Raw genomic sequence first — 23,969 nt, 5'->3', positions numbered from 1 at the left:
ACAATGGAATTCGCAGTAACATTGATGATATCTATGAACTAATCAATTGTCATCATCCTGCAGGCATCTGCTTACAAGAGACAAATTTGATACCACATGTATCTCTCTCATTTAAAAATTATGCTCTTTTTAGGAAAGACAGATCTGATACAAATACTTACTGCTCATGGAGGGGTAGCCGAACTCCTAGATTCAAGAGTACCTTGCAGACAAATTCCCTTATAAACCTCCATTGAAGCTGTTGCGACAGTTGCCAACCTCTATCTATATATTGGGTGACTTCAGTGGACACCATCCATTGTAGGGTTCTCCTAATGCAGATGGACAAGAATGACTCATTGAACTAATCTCAGACAGACACAACCTAACTATGCACGCCTCCGTAGCCAGGTGGGAAGGAGCAGCAGTGCATAGCATACGCTTCTTGATTAGACCGGGGTTCGAGCCCGTCACCACCAAATACGGCCGATGTGGAAAGGTCAGGGAATGACCACTGCATATCCCCCAGCAATATGGCCTTAGTTGCTAATGCTCCTAAAAACCAAATAACAGCATCAACTACACTTACATAAAACAACACATAACTCACGTTTCTGGCTTTTATAGAATTCTGTTTTACTACAGAAGAGAAAACGGCGCAGTTGTGGGGAACCACTGGAGGCACCTCCCGACCCAAACACTATGCAACTATGTTGTGTTGGATGTAGCATTTGCTACATCCAACAAAGTTTGACTCTTTCAAAGTCAAACTTTAATATCTGCTTTTGTTGGATTCCTAGCCACATTTCAATTGTGCACAATGATTTTACTGATTCTGCAGCCAAATCAGCAACACTTGAAGTTCAGTCTGTGCAGAGTTCATCAGGAGGAAGTCGTCCTTGCTCAGCTACAAAGTTTTGCAAATTACATTGTCTGGAGATTAGGCACCTGCGAGGTGATCTGATTGAGGTGTATAAAGCCTTGAATGGTTTGAGCATGCTCAATGCTGATGGGATTCCTTCCTCTTGCTCAGAATAATCGGCTGAGAGGGCATAAATTCAAATTGAGGAGAGACAGTTGTAGGATAGATGTGCAGAAGTTTGCCTTTAGCCAGCGTGTGGTTGATAGCTGGAACAAACTTTCATCTGTTATAGAAGTTGATAGCTTAAATAGATTCAAGGCAGAGCTAGACAAACATTTTGGAGTGAGTGCATGGGTGAAACGAGAAGGGTGTGTGTTGTGTTTTTTTTTTTTTTTTTTGGCTGATGCTGTGTAAGCTTGCTTTCTTGCATCATGTGCTTTTGCTAATGTGAGAGAATCATAGATAAAATAAAAAAGTAAATATTACTTGGTTCAACTAGATTGTACCAGGGACAAAAGTCATGTTGAACAACTAACATTTATTATACATATTGTTGAACTACCAGAAGAAGGAAGTTGAAATTAATGAGTATTTCATTGGTTTTAAACCTGTTGTAAAAAGTACAGGTTCTGACTTAAGCGAAGAACTGCAAAAGAACTGGTTGGTAAAGGAAAAGGTGTACAAGCCAGAATTTTGGCCAAGGATCCAGAAGCATTCTTTATGCCATATTAGCATTAGCATTAGTAGAGGCATTTGATGCAAGAAAGCAAGCTTATGCAGCATCAGCCAAAAACATTAAAGTAAAATAAATAAATAAAAAATAACCACTTCCACTTCACCCCTCTGTTCATTCGAAATACCTGTCCAGCCGAGCCTTAAACTTATTTAGGCTATCAACTTCCACGACAAGGGATGGAAGTCTGTTCCACCTACCAACCACCCACTGGCTAAAGGCAAATTTCCACACATCTATCCTACATCTGTCTTTCCTCAATTTGAATTTATGCCCTCTCAGGTGATTATTCTGAGCAAGAGGAAGAATCCCATCAGCACTGAGCATGCTCAACCCATTCAAGGCTTTGTACACCTCTATCAGATCACCTCGCTGCTGCCTAGTCTCCAGACACTGTAATTCGCAAAACTTAAGCCTTTCTTCGTAAGAGCACCCCTTTGTTCCATTCACTAATCTTGTTGCCCTTCTCTGTACTCGTTCCAGCAGCTCTACATCCTTCTTGAAATGAGGTCTCCAGGCCTGTATACAGTACTCAAGGTGTGGCCTGACCATTGCTTTATACAAGGGAATATTCATCCCCTTATCCCTGCTAGAAAAATTCCTATATATCATTGACAATACACCATGAGCTACTCTTGCAGCCCGTCTGCACTGCTCAGACAACTTCATATCTGCCTGCACAACTACCCCCAAGTCCCTTTAATTCTCAACCACTGTCAGTGTAGTACCACAGAGTTGATACGTTGCTCTGGGGTTGCTGTTTCCCATATGTAGTACTTTACATTTGTCAATGTTAAACTTCATTTGCCACCTCTCAGCCCATCTGCTCAACCTTTCCAGATCCTGTTGCAGCAGCATAGTGTCAGTAGTGTCCTTGACAACCCTGCCAACCTTCGTATCGTCTGCAAACTTGGACATTAAGCTTGATATATATCATCATCAATATCATTTATAAATAGAGAAAACAATAAAGGACCCAATACTGAACCCTGAGGGACTCCACTAATAACATTAGTCCACGATGAGCAGTGTCCATTGATTACCACTCTCTGTCTTCTCCCCCTCAACCACCCCTTTATCCATAGCAGCAATTTGCCTCCAATGCCACACTGCTCCAATTTGTGCAGCAGTCTTCCATGTGCAACAGTATCAAAAGCCTTTCTAAGATCCAAGTATATAATATCAAAGTTATTCCCTGCATCCAGTTCTTTTGTGACTGCATCATAGTATCCAATCAAATTGGTCAGACAAGACTTCCCCTTAACAAAACCATGCTGTGTCTGAGCTATAACTGAAGTCTTGTCTAGATGATCCTGCAGTGCTTCTTTAACCAGTGCCTCCATTAATTTTCCGGGAACAGAAGTTAAACTCGCGGGTCTATAATTACTTGTGTCAGCCTTTGATCCTCCTTTGTGAATTGGGGTCACATTTGCACATCTCCAGTCCATGGGTACCTCCCCTGAGTCCAAGGAAGCTCTCATAATTATGGCTAAGGGTTTGCTTACTTCCTTTGCTGCCTCCTTTAATATAACTGGATAGATTCCATCCACCCCAGGTGCCTTTCTTGTGTTTATCTTCATCAATTTCTCCTCCACTTTACTCTCAGTTATTACAAGATTCTCTAGCTTTCTGCCAGAGTTGAATACACCTCTGGCATTCCCCTCACTGAATAACTCCTCATGTGTGAATGTCGATGCAAAATATTCATTTAGTTTGTTAGCTACCTGAGCAGGATCATCAACAGTTGACCCATCGATATCAAGTGGCCCAATCTGATTCATCCCCTTCCTTCTAGAGTTTACATAAGTAAAGAACTCTTTGCTGTTTTTCTTTGCATCCTTTGCCAAGGATTTCTCGTAATCTGCCTTCGCCTGCCTAACCTCCTTTGTAACTTGGTTACAGATCAACTTGTATCTATCATATTCTTCTGTGTCATGTGTTAATTTGTACGTATCCCATGCATTTTTCTTCTCTGCCATATGCCTCATTAGTTCATCTGACATCCATTTAGGCCTAAACCTTGAGCAATATTTCTTAGTTGGTATGTAAAGCCTAGTAGCTTCCAAGATAAGTTCTTTGAATGCTTCCCATTTTGAATTTGCTGTTGGTAACATCATCAGTTGATCCCACTGTATAGAATTTAAATACTGTCTCAGTCCACCGTAGTCGCCTTTACGAAAGCAATACCCCTTCCCTTTACCCCTAATGGTAGTTACCTCTGAGTAAATCCCACTTCAGAACACTGTGATCACTGCCACCTAGTGGTTCATTTATCTGCAGATTCTTAATGCATGAAGAATCACTACTGATAATCAAATCAAGAGTATTACTCCCTCTAGTTGCCTCCCGAACATGCTGATGTAGAAAACAATCATCCAATAAATCCACAAAAGCCTTGCTAGTGTGTGAGTGACCAGCCCCCAAATTCCAGTCAATATCTGGGAAATTAAAATCCCCCATATTAAGACTCTTTGATTTACTGGCCCACTCTGTTTCTCTGTACAGTTTCTTATTATACTCATCAGAGTCGTTAGGCCTATAGCACACTCCTACTCTCAATTTTGATCTCCCAATGCTTATGTCACACCAAACTGACTCGACACTGCACTGTCCAGCGATGTCGACTGGCTTCACTTCCTTGGATTTTATGTGTTTCTTAACTAATAGCATAACCCCTCCTCCCTTCCTATCCTGTCTATCCTTTCTGTAGACATTGTACTCCCCAAATTCCAGTTCTGCATTCCTTATAGGGTGCATTGTTTGAATTTGTTACTAGGAAACATGACCTCAACTGTGCCAATAACAATGACATTCTTTGGAACAATTCAAAGATTATATATGATGTTTTCTGGATTTTTCCAAAGTTGGAACATCTTAATGAAACAAATATCAAATTTGACCTTACCACCACTCTCGGACACATGATGGGAATGCTGTTAAAGCAATTAGATTTAATTTAGACAAGATATGAGATGCACTAGAAATGTTAAGCGAAATAACAGAACATCCTCAAATAAAGAGCGAATCATGGTCTTTGACAGAAAATTAAATTAATTTTGAATTTGTGTTATCCACAGTTGTTTGGTATGAACTATTGCTTGCTATTATTATTATTATATATTAGCCATATGGTGCAAGGAAGCATGAGGCTTTTGCTGCACCAGCCAGAAAAAAAAAAAATTTCTAAGTTATCCTGAGAGAGAGAGAGAGAGATGTTGATGGGAATCACTAGGAAAAAGAAGAATGATGATATCCAGCTAAGGACCCTGGGTGTGCCAAGCCCATACTCACCAGACCCTGGGGTTAATAATGTTAGCAAAAGCTTAAAAAATCCAAACAGATCTAAGTTTGGCTATTTCACTTTTAAAAGGATTAAAATATATTTAAAAAGTTTTAGAGAGCATGGTTTTTTCTAATTCGAAAAAACTGAATGTGATATAAGCAACAAAAGTGACATAAAATATAATGAAATTAGAACAAGGAAACAAAAATGTTTAGTATTAGTATTAGCAATGGCCACATGGTGCAAGGAAGCCTGTAGCCTATGCTGCACCAGCCAAAAAAAGAAAGAATAAAATAATAATAAGAAGAAATTTAAAAAATAATAATAATTAATAAAAGAAAACGAAATAGATAACCTATGCATTTCCCTACTAGTGTAGGTAACTATCCAGCTGACCTTTGAATTTCCCCAAACTGTCAGCCTCTACCACCCATGTAGGTAACTTACTCCAGTAATTTATAACTTGCTGGCTAAAATAAAACTTCCTGCAATCCAGCCTAAAAATCAACCCCCCATAAATTGAATTTATGGATCTAAAATCATTTATAACCATGAATATTTCATCCTCATTCATTTTACTTATGCCTCTCAGAGCCTTAAACACTTCAATCAAGTCTCCTCTAAGGTGCCTAGTTTCCAAGCTCTGGAACCCACATATATGAAGTTTTTCCCATATGGACTCTCTTTCATCGATCCCACCAGGTGAGTTACCCATCTTTGGACCCTTTCAAGAAGCTCAATGTCTTTCTTTACGTGCAGTCTCAATACTTGAACACAGTATTCCAAGTGTGGTCTAACAATAGCCTTGTTTGATATGATTATAACGTCCTTATCTCTACTAGCAAATGTTTGATAAATCATTGTTAGGGCACCATGGGCCTTCCTTGCAATCTATCTATAATGCTCGGTGAACTTCATGTCTCAATGTATCATAACACCCAAGTCCCTTTCCTCCATTACTGGCTAAAGTTCAACTCCACCAAGTTTATAAGTTATTTTGGGGTTATTGTTCTCCAGGTATAGTACCTTACTTATGCTCTGCTAGGCAATGATCATTAACTACTCTACCAATCTTTACTTCATCTTCAAATTTAGACATCACACCCTCTATCAGTTCATTGATGTAATTTATGGAAATCAAAAACAACAGTGGTCATAATTAGTAGTGGCATCTGATGCAAAAAAGCAAGCTTATACAGCATTAGTCAAAAAAAAAAAAAAAAACACTTTCCATTTCACCTATCCATTCCCTCCAGAAGTTTATCTAGTTCTTCCATAAGTTTATTTAAGCTATCAACTTCCACCACGAGAGATGAAATTTTGTTCCAGCAATCAACCACCCACTGGCTAAAGGCATATTTCCGCACATCTATTCTGCAACCGTCTTTCCTCAATTTGAATTTATGCCTCCTGAAGTGCATAAATTCAAATTGAGGAAAGAGTAAGAGGAAGAATCTCATCAGCACTGAGCTTGTTCAAACCATTCAAAGCTTTTAACACCTCGATCAGATCACCTAGCAGGTGCCTAGTCTCCAGATGCTGCAATTTACAGAAATGTAGCCTTTCTTAGCATTAGCATTAATAGAGGCATTTGATGCAAGAAAGCAAGCTTATGCAGCATCAGCCAAAAAAAAAACCACATCCACTTCACCCCTCTCCAGCTGAGCCTTAAACTTATTTAGGCTATCAACTTCCACAACAAAGGATGGAAGTCTGTTCCACAAAACAACCACCCGCTGGCTAAAGGCAAATTTCCGCACGTCTATCCTACATCTGTCTTTCCTCAATTTGAATTTATGCCCTGTTAGGTGATTATTCTGAGCAAGAGGAAGAATCCCATCAGCATTGAGCATGCTCAAACCATTCAAGGCTTTATACACCTCTATCACATCACCTCGCTGGTGCCTAGTCTCCAGACACTGTAATTTGCAAAACTTAAGCCTTTCTTCGTAAGAGCACCCCTTTGTTCCATTCGCTAATCTTGTTGCCCTTCTCTGTACTCGTTCCAGCATCTCTACATCCTTCTTGAAATGAGGCCTCCAGACCTGTATACAGTACTCTAGGTGTGGCCTGACCATTGCCTTATACAAGGGAATAATCACCTCCTTATCCCGGCTAGAAAAATTCCTATATATCATTGAAAATACACCATGAGCTACTCTTGCAGCCCATCTGCACTGCTCAGAGAACTTCATATCTGCCTGCACAACCACCCCCAGGTCCCTTTCATTCTCTACCACTGTCACTGTAGTACCACAGAGTTGATACATTGCTCTAGGTTTGCTGTTTCCCATATGTAGTACTTCACATTTGTCAATGTTAAACTTCATTTTCCACCTCTCAGCTCAACCTTTCCAGATCCGGTTGCAGCAGCATAGTGTCAGTAGTGTCCTTGACAACCCTGCCAACCTTCGTATCATCTGTAAACTTGGACATTCAGCTTGATATACCATCATCAATATCATTTATAAATACAGAAAACAATAATGGACCCAACTCTGAACCCTGAGGGACTCCACTAATAACATTAGTCCACGATGAGCAGTGCCCATTGATTACCACTCTGTCTTCTCCCCCTCAACCATCCCTTTATTCATAGCAGCAACTTGCCTCCAATGCTACACTGCTCCAATTTGTGCAGCAGTCTTCCATGTGCAACAGTATTAAAAGCCTTTCTAAGATCCAAGTATATAATATCAAAGTTATTCCCTGCATCCAGTTCTTTTGTGACTGCATCATAGTATCCAATCAACTTGGTCAGGCAAGATTTCCCCTTAACAAAACCATGCTGTGTCCGAGCTATAACTGAAGTCTTGTCTAGATGATCCTGCAGTGCTTCTTTAACCAGTGCCTCCATTAATTTTCCTGGAACAGAAGTTAAACTCACATGTCTATAATTACTTGTGTCAGCCTTTGATACTCCTTTGTGAATTGGGGTCACATTTGCGCATCTCCAGTCTGTGGGTACTTCCCCTGAGTCCAAGGAAGCTCTCATAATTATGGCTAAGGGTTTGCTTACTTCTTTTGCTGCCTCCTTTAATATAACTGGATAGATCCCATCCACTCCAGGTGCCTCTCTTGTGTTTATCTTCAAAAATTTCTCCTCAACTTTACTCTCAGTTATTACAAGATTCTCTAGCTTACTGCCAGAGTTGAATACACCTCTGGCATTCCCCTCGCTGAATAACTCCTCATGTGTGAATGTCGATGCAAAATATTCATTTAGTTTGTTAGCTACCTGAGCAGGATCATCAACAGTTGACCCATTGATATCAAGTGGACCAATCTGATTCATCCCCTTCCTTCTAGAGTTTACATAAGTAAAGAACTCCTTGCTGTTTTTCTTTGCATCCCTTGCCAAAGATTTCTCGTAATCTGCCTTCGCCTGCCTAACCTCCTTTGTAACTTGGTTACAGATCAACTTATAGGCTTCTGGGTCACATGTTAATTTATATGTATCCCATGCATTTTTCTTCTCTGCCATATGTCTCATTAGTTCATCTGACATCGATTTAGGCCTGAACCTTGAACAATATTTCTTAGTTGGTATGTAAAGCCTAGTAGCTTCCAAGATAAGTTCTTTGAATGCTTACCATTTTGAATTTGCTGTTGGTAACATCATCAGTTTGTCCCACTGTATAGGATTTAAATACTGTCTCAGTCCATCGTAGTCACCTTTACGAAAGCAATAACCCTTCCCTTTACCCCTAATGGTAGTTACCTCTTTGAGTAAATCCCACTTCAGCACACTGTGATCACTGCCACTTAGTGGTTCCTTTATCTGCAGATTCTTAATGCATGAAGAATCACTACTGATAATCAAATCAAGAGTATTACTCCCTCTAGTTGCCTCCCGAACATGCTGATGTAGAAAACAATCATCCAATAAATCCACAAAAGCCTTGCTAGTGTGTGAGTGACCAGCCCCCAAATTCCAGTCAATATCTGGGAAATTAAAATCCCCCATTATAAGACTCTGTGATTTACTGGCCCACTCTATTTCCCTGTACAGTTTCCTATTATACTCATCAGAGTCGTTAGGCCTATAGCACACTCCTACTCTTAATTTTGATCTCCCAATGCTTATGTCACACCAAACTGACTCGACACTACACTGTCCAGCGATGTCGACTGGCTTCACTTCCTTGGATTTTGTGTGTTTCTTAACTAATAGCATAACCCCTCCTCCCTTCCTATCCTGTCTATCCTTTCTGTAGACATTGTACTCCCCAAATTCCAGTTCTGTATTCCTTACATCTGTGTGACACTACGTCTCTGAAATCCCAACAATATCTGCCTTTGATGTTTTGAGCAATACCTCAAATTCATCAAATTTATTTACTAAACTCCTAGCATTGGTGTACACACAAGTATACATGCACCTGTTTCTATTCTTAGCTACCCTAACATAACCCATGTGTTTACTTGTACCGCAATGACTCCCAGCAGTCTCTGAAATATCCTGCATAGTTTTTCAGGCTTCTGCTCATTCCAATAGACGCAGTGCAAGAATCTCTTTCACCTCTGCCAGTGGCTACTGTTAATCTATTACTTTGTCTCCCCCCAAGCTAGCAGTTTTCTGACCCATCTAACACTGCCTCGATAGCATCAGCAAATATTCTGGCACCCTTTCTATTTAAGTGTATCCCATCCCTGTAGAAGCAATCTCTCCTGTTAACAAGTACAGTCCGGGCTGAAAAAAATTCTACCCCTTTGAGCCTTGCACAATCTTTCCAGGGCCGAATTGATTGACAAGGCTCTCATCATATACTCCCTCCTATCGTGTCTGGGCAGAATTGCAGACACTTTCAAATTCAATCTTAATTCACGGCTTTTTTTCAAGTACGACTTAGTAAGAGTATCCCTTTGTTCTCCTCACCAATCTTAGTACCCTTCTCTGTACTCATTCCAGCATCTCAAAATCATTCTTAAAATGAGGTTTCCAGACCAGTATGCAGTGATCAAGGTAATTTATGGAAATCAAAAACAGCAATGGTCATAATTAGTAGTGGCATGTGATGCAAAAAAGCAAGCTTATACTTATACTTAAACTTATACTTAGCTTATACTTAAAGCAAGCATTAGTTAAAAAAAAAAAAAAAACACTTTTCATTTCACCTATTCATTCCCTCCTTATCCCTGCTATCAAAATTCCTGTATATCATTGACAAAACCTCATTAATAGTCCTGGCCGCCTGTCTTGCACTGCTCAGCGGACTTTTTATCTGACTGCACAATTATCCTCAGGTCTTTTCCATTCTCCACTAATCTGAGTGTAGTACCAAACAGTTGGTACATTACTATGGGGTTACTGCTACCCATTTGCAGTACTTTGCATTTGTCAATATTAAACTTCAGTTGCTACTTCTGAGCCCATCTGCCTAACTTTTCTAGATCCTGTTGCAGTAGCATACTGTCATTAACAACTCTGCCAACCTTTGCATCATCCAAAAATGGGGAAATTAAACCTGATATACCTTTATCAATATTATTGATAAATATACAAAACAGTAATGAGCCCAACATCGAATCCTGGGGAACTTCACTAATAACATTAGTCCACAAATAGTAGCGTCCATTAATTACCCCTCTCTGTCTTCTCTCACTCAACCATCCCTTTCTCCACAGCAACAACTTTCACTTAATGTCACACTGCTACAATTTGCACAGTGGTCTTCTATGTGCAACAGTATTTCTGAAATCTAGGTATGTGATATCAAAATTATTTTTTGCATCCAGTTCCTTTGTGATCAAATCATAGTCTACAATGAAATTAGTAAGACAAGATCTTCTCTTAACAAACCCATGCTATGTCTCCGCCATAACTGCAGTCTTGTTTAGATGATCATGCATTACTTCTTTAACCATTATTTGCTCCATTATTTTCCCCTAGAAACAAAGTTAAGCTAACAGATCTGTAATTACTCATGATTCCCTTTGATTTCCCCGCTTTGAAAATTGGGGAAAAATTGCACTTCTCCAGTCCATGGTGGACCTCCCCTGAATCCAAGGGTGCTTTCATAATTATGGCTAAAGGTTTACTTATTTCCTTTGCTGCTCCTCCTCTTTGAAAATTGGGGAAAAATTGCACTTCTCCAGTCCATGGTGGACCTCCCCTGAATCCAAGGGTGCTTTCATAATTATGGCTAAAGGTTTGCTTATTTCCTTTGCTGCTCCTCCTAATATAATTGGATAGATCCCATCCACACGAGGTGCCTTTCTTATATTTAATTTCAACAATTTTTCTTCCACTTTCCTCTCAGTTATTACAAAATCACTTACCTCCCTGTTAGAGTTTCATAAACGTCTGGCTTCCACTTCTCTAGAAAATTCCTCATGTGTGAATGTAGATGCAGGATACTCTTTCAGTTTGTCAGCTTCCTGAACAGAATCCTCAATCGAACTATCGATATCAAGTGGACCAATCTGTTTCATCCCATTTCTTCTAGAGTTTCCGTTTGCATGTCTGTGAAGGACAAGATTCATGTACAAATAATCCCAAAACCAATTTCTAAAGAGACTATTTTCTGGTTATTATAGATCAAGGTATTGTCTCGATTGAAGAAAGGTTTGAACAAAATAAGCAACATACTGCTGTTTTCGGTTTTCTTTATAATATCCCAACATTGAAAAATTTGAAAGAAGAAGAACTTAAAGAAATACTGTATGGATCTAGATATTGCTTTAAGAGAGGGTGAAAATCACAGTATAAGCAATAGCAATTTGTATGGTGAAATAAAATATTTTGTAATATTTTCTGCGATAACAATAATTGGTTAGTCTTTACAACTTGGTACCCATTCTGATTGATCGTTGTGAGTAGCAGTGATTAACATGCCTAGCCGTTAATCACTGCTACTCACAATGATTAGTCGGAAGGGATACCAGATTGTAAAGACTAACCAGATAATTTATTATATGCAACTCCATTACAACGTTTGAACATGATAGGTAAAATTCATGTTTCATTTACAAATCTAAGTATTGCTTTAAGAATTTTATCAACGATTCCCGTTGTTACTACCTCAGCAGAGCAAAGTTTCTCCAAATTTAAATTAATAAAAAGCTATCTAAGAACTACAGTGACTCAAGAAAGGTTGTCTAAGTTGGCATTACTATCAATAGAACACAAATTATGTGAAAATTTTGATTATGACAACATAATCGGCGATTTTGCTGAAATGAAGGCAAGAAAAATAAATTTAATGGAATAAATATATAATAATTTATGAATTATGCATGTCTTTATTTTATTACTCACTCAAACATCTCTGGCCCATCAACAGAACACTCTGGCATGTGCAATAATAATTAAATTCAATTATCTTTATTATTTTGCCCACTTTTAGTCATATAAAAACCATAGCTTTACACATATTTTTGCAGATATTTTGTAGGATAGAGCATATCTTATTTAACAGTTTCTTATCTTGATTTATAACTTTTAAATATTTAGCCATATGGTATGTGGACCTCCATTTGTACTCTTGCCGCAGGCCCCACAAATGTTAGGGACGTGCCTGTGTGCGGGACTGTCCGCACATTGTGGGACGTCTAGCATCCCTGATTATGGTACTAAAGAGATATACCAAAATCATGAATGGAAGACTTAAAGTAAGGTTTCTAATAATCAGCTTTGTTTTTAAATGATGATGCAGTTTAGCCCATCAGGATTTAACAAAGGTGAAAATATGGATCTGTATATATACTGATCCATATCATTCAGTATATATACTGATCTCTTGGCAAAGCTGATCTCCTGACCAGAAGGCATTCAAGAAGTTCTGGAGTAACCCAGGAGCACTAAAGTTACCCATAATAGCTCTGCCCCTGGCAAAGCCACTGTAGACAGTGGCTTTGCCAGGAGACCAAAACGTTTGATATCATTTGAACAGGAGGCAAGTTTCTTGCTCCTAGACCATGAAAATTCATTTTTGATTGATAAATTGCTTGTTTACAACTAATAGAAGCAGAAATTAAACTAGAGATAAGGATTACAATCCTTTTGTGGTCTTTATTCATGTATCGAACAGCTTTAGCATCTATTTTGGAAAACTGTGGTTTAGATAATGAACAAGAGATAAGGGTTAAATAAGGAATAAACGATTTTATCCCTAATAATAAAATCAATGACATAATTAATGAGACAGATTGAATCAGTGAAGGAAACATTATGAAGTTGTGATCCAGAGTATAGTTGATATTTCCTGAGTGTTATTTTTGCGAGTGTGTGTGTGTGTGTTGTATATGTAATGCATGCGGTATGTTGTTGTTAAGACATAATGAAAAAACATGTCAATATATAAATTATGTAAACTTGCTTATAAATTTATATTATAATATATAATTTATGTCTGTGTATTTTATTTTTTCAGAAGAAAAAGAAGAACCAAAAAAGAAAGAAAAAAAAGAACCAGAGAAGTATGCTTCTTAACTTTTTATGAAAATAATGGTATAATTGTAGATTATTACTAATATGCAATTTATGAACTTCTAAGAATTATGTTTTTATTTAATTTTGGAATTTACTACTGCAACAATTACACTGATATAATTGATAATTTTATTAACATTGGTTTAGCTATGCTTTACAGCTAGGCCTCGCATAATGTGAGTTCGATTAACGCGATATTCAGTTAACGCTATTTGAAAAATGATACCACTTTTCACGATGCAAATTTCCAGTTAACGTGATCTTTTTTTTTTATGTGATAGTTGAAAAAGATTTGAATCGCGCGTTAAGCTTACCGCGAGTCGTACGGTCAATAAACAAACGTTTGCCTGCTGGCCGCCTCGGTGTGTTCCATCAACCATCGGAAGAAGACGTGATTGTCTCCTGCTAATAAAGTCAATGCAGACTTGCATTTAAAAATTCAAATTTTTAAATGAGCCAGACGAAAATGTTACCGCGAAGGAGATAACGGTAAAAGAATTAGATGAAATCTTTCGTATCACATAGAACCTCAAACAAAAGGTTTGATGTTCTCTGCGATATTTATTTCGCCAGGGCCCAGAGAAGATTGTTGTCGGCTATCGGAAATTGATTGATGAAAAGAGAAAGTCAACACTGTTCAAATATTTCCGCAACAGTAATTTCTTCATTGTGTATTTTGTATCAGAGGTTCCCAAAGTTTCTCGGTTCACGGCGCCTTTAATGTCTCAGTAATTTTTTCAAGGCGCACCCAGACCAAAAGAAATACCTAACAGTTTTGTTTAGTAGGTAGGTCCAAACAACTTAATAAGAAATGCTGAAACTGTGAACTACCTCGAGCTAGTAGTTCGCGCAGTGTCCGACAGATGTCGAGTATCGCTGTGTTTCCCTCGAAAATTTTAAATATTCTGCGGGACACAGTTTAAGAACCGCTGTTTTATGCAATAAACATTTAATTCCATAATTATTTTCATTATCTTTTACATTATATACAGTTAAAAAGTTATTTAAAAGGTATTTTTAAAATTCTTTATGGACATTCCAGAAGGTCAAGGACCAATTATAATTTTTCCTATTGGTTATTATATTCGATTAACGCATTTCCGTTTTGCGCGATGCGCTCGCGGGATGAATTAATCGAAGGCCGCCTCTATTTAAAGATTCTGATAATATGTGTTTTTGATAGCCGGCAAGACTACGTGAGGTAAATTCTCTGATAGTCACAATGTCATTTTGTCCTTGACATTTAGTTATAATTACCAGAGAAACTCTGCCCCTACCACCATGGGCACCTGCACATGGTGAGGTGACCGTCTATTAATCTGCTGGTCTTGCAGATTAGCATCACTGGGATCAAATGCCTACAGCCTACATTCTGAATACCAAAGGAATTCAGTATGTATGACATATGCTGTAACTTTAGCAAACTTGGAAAGAGGATCCTGGTTGTTGAGAGACAGGGAAGCTCAGCTTTAACACTACTTTGATGAGCTGGGTGGTCCAGCGATGGTTTGCACAGGATCATGTGGCTGTGGGTTCACCTGCAAGGGTCAACCATATCAATGAAATGGCACAAGGGACAGGATTCAGGCTTGTGTGGATATGGTGTCAGGGTAGCCCTGATGTCTCACTCCTGTGCACAGTTATTGCTTGCTGGGTAGTGGACATCCATTTGGACTTCGTGATGGGTGGAGAATCCGGGCACTGAAACAAAAAAATTCTGTGAATCATGATAATCCAGATTTTTCTGGGATTTATCTCTATAATAATAATAATAATAAGTACAAGTACAAGAAGCTCACCTGCACACACAAGCACCTAGCAGAGTAGTTCACTCGAATGATAAGGCACCCGGAGACAATCCCGAAGTTTCTCACCGAAGGAGTCACATATCTGAAGCCTAAAGATGAAGATACAAGAAACCCGGCAAAATACAGGCCAATCACCTGCCTCCCAACGATGTACAAGATCCTGACCAGCTGCATAACCAAAAAGATATCAGACCACTTAGAGTCAGAACATAATGGGCGAAGAGCAGAAAGGATGCAAGCAGAGGAGCAATTAACCATAGATGCCACAGTTATGGAGCAAGCCTACAAGAAGCACTGCAACCTATACACAGCCTACATCGATTACCACAAGGACTTTGACTCAGTACCGCCTAGCTGGCTAATAGAGACCCTGATCTACAAGGCCAATCCGATAGTAACAAACTTCCTAGGAGCAACAATGGTGAAATGGAGTACCACCATTAAGGTCAATAACATCACAACCAGGCCAATCCCCATTACACCCCACCCACCTGATGTTCATGGATGTTCACGGCAACCGAGAAGCAACTCCAGCAACTACTCTGGATCAATGAAGAATTCAGCAAGGATATCAGGATGGAATTTGGTCAAGAGTCTTTGAATTTGGTCAATGCAAGACCCACACACTGCACCAGGGAAAATTAGTTGGCCGAAACTACCAGCTGCTGACTGGTAAAGAGATCGAAGCTATGACAGAAGGAGAGACCTACAAATACCTAGGGATGATGCAGACTTAGCAGTTAGAGCACAAGGAATTCAAGAAGTGCCTTACTGAAAAATATCATCAGAGACTCAGAAGCCTGCTGAAAGCAAAATTAAATGGAGGGAACACAGTTAAAGTTATTTGTTATTTGGTTTTTAGAAGCATTAGCAACTAAGGCCATATTGCTCCGGGAATATGCGGTGGTCATTCCCCTGACCTTTCTGCATCCTCTGTATTTGGTGGTGACGGGTTCGAACCCCGGTCTAATTAAGAAGCATGTGCTACGCACTGCTGCTCCTTCCCACCTGGCTACGGAGGTGCCCACACTTAAAGCCATAAACACCTATGCAGCTCTAGTACTAACTTACACCTTCAGGGTCATAGATTGAACTAACACCGAGCTAGAAGATATCATTTGAAAGATAAGGACAATGATGACCAATAGCCACCAACACCACCCGAAATCAGCAGTGGAGAGACTAACAATAGCTCGGAAAGAGGGAGGAAGGGGCCTGATAGACCTGATAGAGCAACAAAATACAGCGATAGTTAACCTGAAGGATTACTTCCAGAACAACACAGCACCACTCTATCAGGCCATAAGGAAGATAGATAAGTGGTATACCCCACTCAACCTTAGCGAGGAACCCCCACCCACCCAGACGGCACAAGTAACGAAGTTAGAAAGATGGGCAAAGAAGACACTCCATAGCAGACGAGACTGAAGGATTCATGCTGGCCATCCAAGACCAGGTAATCAACACCAGAAACTATAGAAAATACACTGTAAAGGAGCCCCCAGAATGTCAGATTACACATGTCGACAATGCCACCTGGCCTCAGAAACTATCTAACACATCACCGCAGGTTGCAAGGTGATCACCCAGACTGAGTACACTCATAGACACAAGCAGGTAGCCAGGATAATACATCAGAAGCTAGCGAGGAAATACCAGTTGACCAAAGAAAGTGTACCATACTACAAGTACGAACTCCAAGCAGTACTAGAGACCTGAACCCACAAGCTGTACTGGGACCACGCCGTAATAACGGAGAAGACCATCCCACACAACAGACTGGACATAACCGTTGTGGACAAGATGGAAAAGGCTACCTACCTGATTGACATAGCAGTGCCCAATACTAGCAAAGTCGAGAAAACGCACGAGGAAAAAATTAGGAAGTACACAAACCTGAGACATGAAGTCAAGGAGATGTGGCATATATATGCAAGAAGTATCGACCATCCCGATCATTGTGTCAACCACCAGTATGGTGCCAAAGACTCTTCATAGTAGCCTAGCAGCTATTGGTCTCCCAGAGAACACCTACAAGGAACTCCAGAAAGTCGCAATCCTGAACACCTGTAGGATAGTCAGAGATTTCCTCAACCAACAGTAACACCAGACATTACAACCACCCTGTGTACTTGGTAGCAGTACTCGTCACGGATTGGAATCCTCCAGCCAGGAAGAAATAATATAAGAGCAACAATAATAATAATAATAATAAGGGGCCCAGTGGTTACACACGATGGCCCAGTGGTTACGACACTGGACTGCGAGCCTGATGGAGCCGGGTTCGAGTACAGCCTTGGTGGAAGCGAATGCAGCTCCATCTGCTGGGAGACCGGTATAATAATAGTAATAAATTAGAATAATAATAATAAATAAATTAATAGTAATAGAAAAATTAATAAATAAATAAACATCGTGAAAGTTGGTCCAAGGGACCGACCTACCCCAAGGTTGGAGTGGCTGCTAAGGCAGATTGTGGTGCCACCTGGCGTCATTCCCAAGAACTACTACTGGAAATAAGCCGAAGCTAAACTAGTCCACCTCCATAGATGGATGATGTCGCAGAGAAATATTAATCATACTGCATTCAGTGTGGCGCAGGATAAAGTCACTCGCAGTCAGGCCTTAGGCAGAGGAGTCAGTTAGGAAAATCAGAGATGGTGTCCCGAGGAAGACAGTGGAGTGAGTGGCGCTGTCCCCCGATGGCTGCCACAAGAGAAGGGCAAGACCATGTAATCCCATCAACTGGAAATGCTTCCTGCGCAACTGCGCTAGTGACTACCCAGGAAGGGAGAAAACACTAACGCATGAAGTGGAGCATCGAAATGAATACTTACATCATGCAAGCATACTACGAAATAACAAAGCTGGAGACCGATATGACAACTTACAGGGCGAGACTTCATACCAAGTGGCTGGAATGATTCCCGGATATTCAGGTCACCAAACAGCAAATAGTGGACCAGAGAAGGACCGTTGTCACAAAGAACCTGATAGCTCCTGAAATCTTGGAAAAATTCAAGCAGGACTTGAGCAATCAACTACAAAGGATAAAGAATATAGAACCAGAGGAGGAAGAACATCCCACCACCGAATCTGAGGAGGAAGAGCAAGAAGAAATACACCCACAGCAGCTAAAGTGGAAACAGACGAGATCATGATGATATCCAGAATAGAGGATGAGTGGAAGAAGGCCCTAACAGAATTCAAAGGAATGGACCCCACAAAGACTCATGCGATACCGAAGCAGAGGCCGAATAGAACCTTGTCGAGAGTCACAGACCACCTCAGTCAGCACATAATACCACATTACCTCAACAGCAATGGTTCAACACTGGAGGCCATTCATTGTGCTGCGGTAGCAGCCACGAGGATTAATGGACGAGAAACGAGAGACCAGCAGCAAAAGAACCGAAAACAGAAGGAACCACCAGCTTGGGAAAGAAGACTTCAGCAGAAGATAGAAGAATTAAGAGAGAAGATAGGCCAATTGACCCAGTACCAATGGGGCAATAGGAGTAAGAAATTAATTGGAAAAGTGAAGAGCATCCTCAAGAGAGACAGCGTCCACAGCAAACATGAGACAAAAAAAAATCAGAGAATAGGAGATTACTTAGACACATTGAAGCAGAACCTCCTTGCACTCAGCAAGAGACTATGCTGATACAAAGAGAGCTCCCAGAGGAATATAAACAACTGAATCTTCAATGAGGACCAAAGAGGCCTCTACAGGAATCTCGGAGAAGACGAGAAAGAAGGGAACGGACCACCAGAGAAGAAGACGATTGAAGAGTTCTGGGGAAACATGTGGAGCAGGGAAGTAAGACATAACAGTCGAGCCACCTGGATAGAACTAGAACGCAAGAAAATCAAGGACGTCCAAGAAATGAGAGGGTGGGAGATTCAGGAAGAAGTAAAACAGACGATCAAGAACTCTCACAACTGGCGAACTTGAGGAATAGATAACATCCACAACTACTAGTACAAGAAGTTCACTTGCACACACAAGCACCTGGCAGAGCAGTTCAAATGAATGATAAGGCACCTAGAGACAATCCCGAAGTTTTTCACTCAAGGAATCACATATCTGAAACCTAAAGACAAAGATACAAGAAACCTGCCAAAATGTAGGTCAATCACCTGCCTCCCAACAATATACAATATCTTGACCAGCTGCATAACCAGGAAGATATCAAACCACTTGGAGAGCCAGAACATAATGGCCGAACAGCAGAAAGGCTGCAAGCAGCTGAGAAAAGGATGCAAGGAGCAATTAACCATAGATGCTGCGTTATGGAGCAAGCCTAAAGAAGTGCCACAACATGTACACAGCCTACATCGATTACCGCATGGCCTTTGACTCCATTCCTCATAGCTAGCTAATAAAGTCAATACTATAGTGATAAACTTCCTAGGAGAAACGATGATGAAATGGAGTACCACCATTAAGGTCGAAAACATCACAACCAGGCCAATCCCCATCAGGAGAGGAATCTTTCAGGGAGATGCCCTGAGCCCATTGTGGTTCTGTCTAGCATTTAACCCGCTATCTACCATGCTCAACAGAAGCAAGTATGGATATAACCTCAAAGAAGGAAGGAAGGAAGAACCTGTACACCCTCACCCACCTGATGTACATGGATGACATCAAGCTCTATGCGGGAACCGAGAAGCACCTCCAGCAACTACTCCAGATCACCGAAGAATTCAGCAATGATATTAGGATGGAATTTGGTGTAGACAAACACTAGACCCACGGATTTATTGCACCAGGAAAAATTAGTCAACCGAAACTACCAGCTGCAGACTGGTAAAGAGATTGAAGCCATGGCAGAGGGAGAGGCCTACAAATACTTGGGGATGGTGCAGGCTCAGCAGTTACAGCACAAGGAAATTAAGGCCTGCCTGACCGAAAAATACCATCAGAGACTCAGAAGCCTGCTGAAAGCAAAGCTGAATGGAGGGAACACAGTTAATGCCATAAAGACCTATGCAGTCCCAGTGCTAACATACTCCTTCGGGGTCATAGATTGGACTAACACCAAGCTGGAGGATATCATGAGAAAGACAAGGACAATGAAGACCAAGAGCCGCCAACACCACTCGAAATCTGCCTTGGAGAGACGGACAATTGCCCCGGGAAGAAGGAGGAAGGGGCCTGACAGACCTCATTGAACAACAGAAGACAGCGATAGTTAACCCGAAGGATTACTTCCAGAAACACATAGCAGCACTTAACCAGGCCATAAGGAAGATAGAAAAGCAGTATACCCCACTCAACCTAAGCGAGGAGCCTCCCAACCAGGAGGGAGGTGCAAACGAAGAAAGATGGGCAGAGAAGACACTCCATGGCAGACACTATAATGATCTCCATCAAGATCACTTAGATAAAATTTCTTCCAATGAATGGCTCACGAGCAGGACGCTCTTATGCTCGCCATCCAAGACCAGGTAATCAACACCAGAAACTATGGAAAATACATCGCCAAGGAGCCCGGAGTGTCCGATTACACATGTTGATGATGCCACCTGGCCTCAGAAACGATCCAACACATCACTGTGGGATGCATGATGATTACCCAGACTGAGTATACTCATAGACACGACCAGGTAGCCAGGATAATACATCAGAAGCTAGCAAGGAAATATCAGTTGATTGAAGAAAGTGTACTGTACTACAAGTACGAACCACAGGCAGTACTATAAACTCCAACCCAATAGCTTTACTGGGACTGCGGCGTAATAATGAATAGGACAATCCCGCACAACAGACCAGACATAACCCTTGTGGACAAGAAGGAAAAGGTTACCTATCTGATTGACATAGCGGTATCCAACACTGGCAACTTGCAGAAAACCCATTCAGAAAAAATCAGGAAGTACATGAACCTAAGACAGGATATCAAAGAGATGTTGCATATGCAACAAGTAATGACCATCCCGATCATCGTGTCAACCACAGGTATCATGCCAAAGATCCTACATAACAGCCTAGCAGCAATAGTTCTCCCAGCAAACACCTACAAGGAACTCCAGAAAGTCGCAATCCTGAACCTGTAGGATAGACAGAGAGTTCCTCAACCAACAGTAACACCAGACATAACAACAACCAACCACCCTGTGTACTTGGTAGCAATACCCGTCATGAGTTGGAACCCTGAATCAGGGAGAAATAATATAAGAGCAATAATGATAATAATAATACACTGAATCAGATATAATCACCTCAGTGAATAGACCCAGAACTAAAATCTTATCAGGTCCAACACCTTAGATAATCCCTTTCACTGAAGAACTGAAGAAACCTGTAGGGAAAATGTCTCCCTTCATTATTCAGGAGGGTTGGCAGCTCCCCAATATCTGTAAAATGGAAATGTTCAAGAATATATGTACCAGTAGCAGATCATAAAAATGAACACCATGCTGAAGAAAGACAACATCCACAGGAAACACGAGACCTATAATTAGAGGGTCAAGAATACCTGGACACATTCATTCAGAACCTCCTTGCACTCAGTAAGAGACTATGCTGATATAGGGAGAGTTACCAGAGGAAAACAGACAACCGGCTATTTATTGTTATTATTATTATCTGTTTATTTCACAAAAGGAAACTTTATTTCTATTTGATGAAAATCTTTTACAGGAACATATTACAACATGAGGAGGAGGGCAACAATCCCACTGACCAGAAAGCACTCAAGAAGTTCTGGGGTAACCCGAGGAGCAGCAAAGTTAGCCATAATAGCTGTGCCCCCCTGTAGACCTAGAAAGAAGACAGAATGGAAGATTCAGGAGGAAGAATACAACAGCTGATCAGGAAGTCCCACAACTAGCGAATGCCAGGAATAGATAACTTCCACAACTACTGGTTCAAGAAGTTCAGCTGCACACACACACAGGAGAGCAGTTCACCCAGATGATGAGGCATCCTGACACAATTCCAGAATCTCTAACTCAAGGAATCACCTTACGTGAAGGACAAGACACCACAAACTCTGCAAAGTACATGCTATTCACCTGTCTTCCAACAATGTGCACAATCCTCACCAGCTGCATAATTAAGAAGATATCAGACCACTTGGAGAGCCAGAACATCATGGCTGAACAGCAGAAGGGATGAGAAGATGAGCAACTGACCATTGATGCCTTTATGGAGAATGCCTGCAAGAAGCACTGCAACCTGTACAGAGCCTACATAGACTACCTCAAGGCCTTCAACTTTGTGCCCCATAGCTAGCTGATAGAGACACTGAAGATCCACCAAGTCAACCTGACACTGACATTTCCTAGAAGCAGCCATGACAAAATGGACTACCTTCATTTTGAACATGGTTGAGAGCATCACAAACAGTCTGATCCCCATCAGAAGAGTAATCTTCCAGGGAGATATCCTGAGCCCGCTTTGGTTCTGTCTAGTACACTACCCACTGTCTACCATGCTTATAGATCCCAGATTTTAAAAACAAAAAACCGGGTAGCTGTGAAATGCAGGTCTATCTATATGTTAAGGGCAATGTTTTCAAGTGCAGTTCTTTTGATAGACTTTTTAAAGAAGTGTACATGGATGAAGTAAATATACACATAAGTAAATATCTATTCTAAAAAGAATGACACAATTCACATATGAAAAATTAACAAAGAGAACATTATATATAAACAAGAAAAATACAAAATAAAAATTAGACAAATACTCATGTTTTTTATTAATCCCTTTCTCATCCTTCACAGTCAACTCTATAATCACTAATTTGTAAAACCAAAAAACCAGGTTTTTTGTTTTTTACAAATTTTGTTTTTATAATGGTTTTAATAATCGAAATTGATTTTACTATGTCCAGCTGAAGGCAGTTTTTCTCATTATTCCATAATGAATTCATCAAAGAGAAAATACATCCTACTGAAGCATTTGATCCTGGTAGAGTAAGACAAAAGTCTTACTTGAGTAACTTTTTTTCATTACAGGTTATTTGTTCCTTCTGAACATGAGAAAATACTTCTTTCCATCTGTCTGCAGTTTTACAATTAGTATTATTCCATTCAGTCATTTTATTCTCCATTGAATACAATTTGATATTACTGTTGTCATCAAAGAGACTTCCTTCATTTATATTGAGGTTATATAAGATAATTTTTATTTCCTCAACACATTCTGCGAAATTTTCCCAACAAAAGGATTTCCTCAGTGAAATCCATTCCATGTTTGCAAATACAGGGAATCTTTGTTATCCGAGGATAATTGGTTCCAGAAAATTCCACTTAAAATGGGGACCAAATTTTTGTACTGTTTAACTAGGGGGCTTTGCGTCCCAGGTTGCTGCGCTCACTTCTTTTGATAAAATAAAATAAAATATTTACAGAAACTTTAGACTCTGTGTGTCTCCCCCCCCACGTTATGAATACATAAATACGTTACTATATCTATATAATGTCGGTTTAGATAACCATAGACAACTCTTAAAGAAAACTACAATCATAGTGTGAAAGGCATCATTTCATCTGTATCTCATATTGTGCTCATCCTTCACAACAAATTACCATGTATTCACTACCTCAAATAAGTAACGCTTCACTAATAGAGAAGACTATTGTCACTTACTTGCGGTGAGCACCACCACTACCCAGATGCATCATTTCAAAGTTAGTTGGCTTTTCATCAGTGGGTGCCTTTCACACTATGATCGTATTTTTTTTTTAAGAGTTGCCTATGGTGTATCTACACCGATATTATATAGATATAGAATCTTAAACTCTTATAATATTATGCCTTGTTGCATTTAGTATATTTAAATAAATACATTACATATGGAAATGAAGAATGGTACTGTGTGATCGTGTTAGATAAACATAGTGCACAACCATGCTTAAAC

General features: G+C 40.1%; 1 protein-coding gene across 1 annotated transcript in view; it reads left to right on the top strand.

Moving 5' to 3' along the window:
• Window positions 1-23,969, top strand: part of LOC150087120 (twitchin-like) — a 3,511,780-nt gene that overhangs the window by 438,155 nt on the left and 3,049,656 nt on the right. Inside the window, 1 exon segment of the mRNA XM_090372971.1 lies at window positions 13,233-13,278. Within this exon segment, the coding sequence (XP_090229097.1) occupies window positions 13,233-13,278 (46 nt within the window).

This window comes from Mastigoproctus giganteus, chromosome 4 (assembly GCF_048544385.1).
Source record: "Mastigoproctus giganteus isolate SK-2022 chromosome 4, ASM4854438v1, whole genome shotgun sequence".
Taxonomy (NCBI): Eukaryota; Metazoa; Arthropoda; class Arachnida; order Uropygi; family Thelyphonidae; genus Mastigoproctus; species Mastigoproctus giganteus.
Note: the sequence above shows the minus strand (reverse complement) of the source record. Positions and strands in the feature narration are given on the sequence as shown.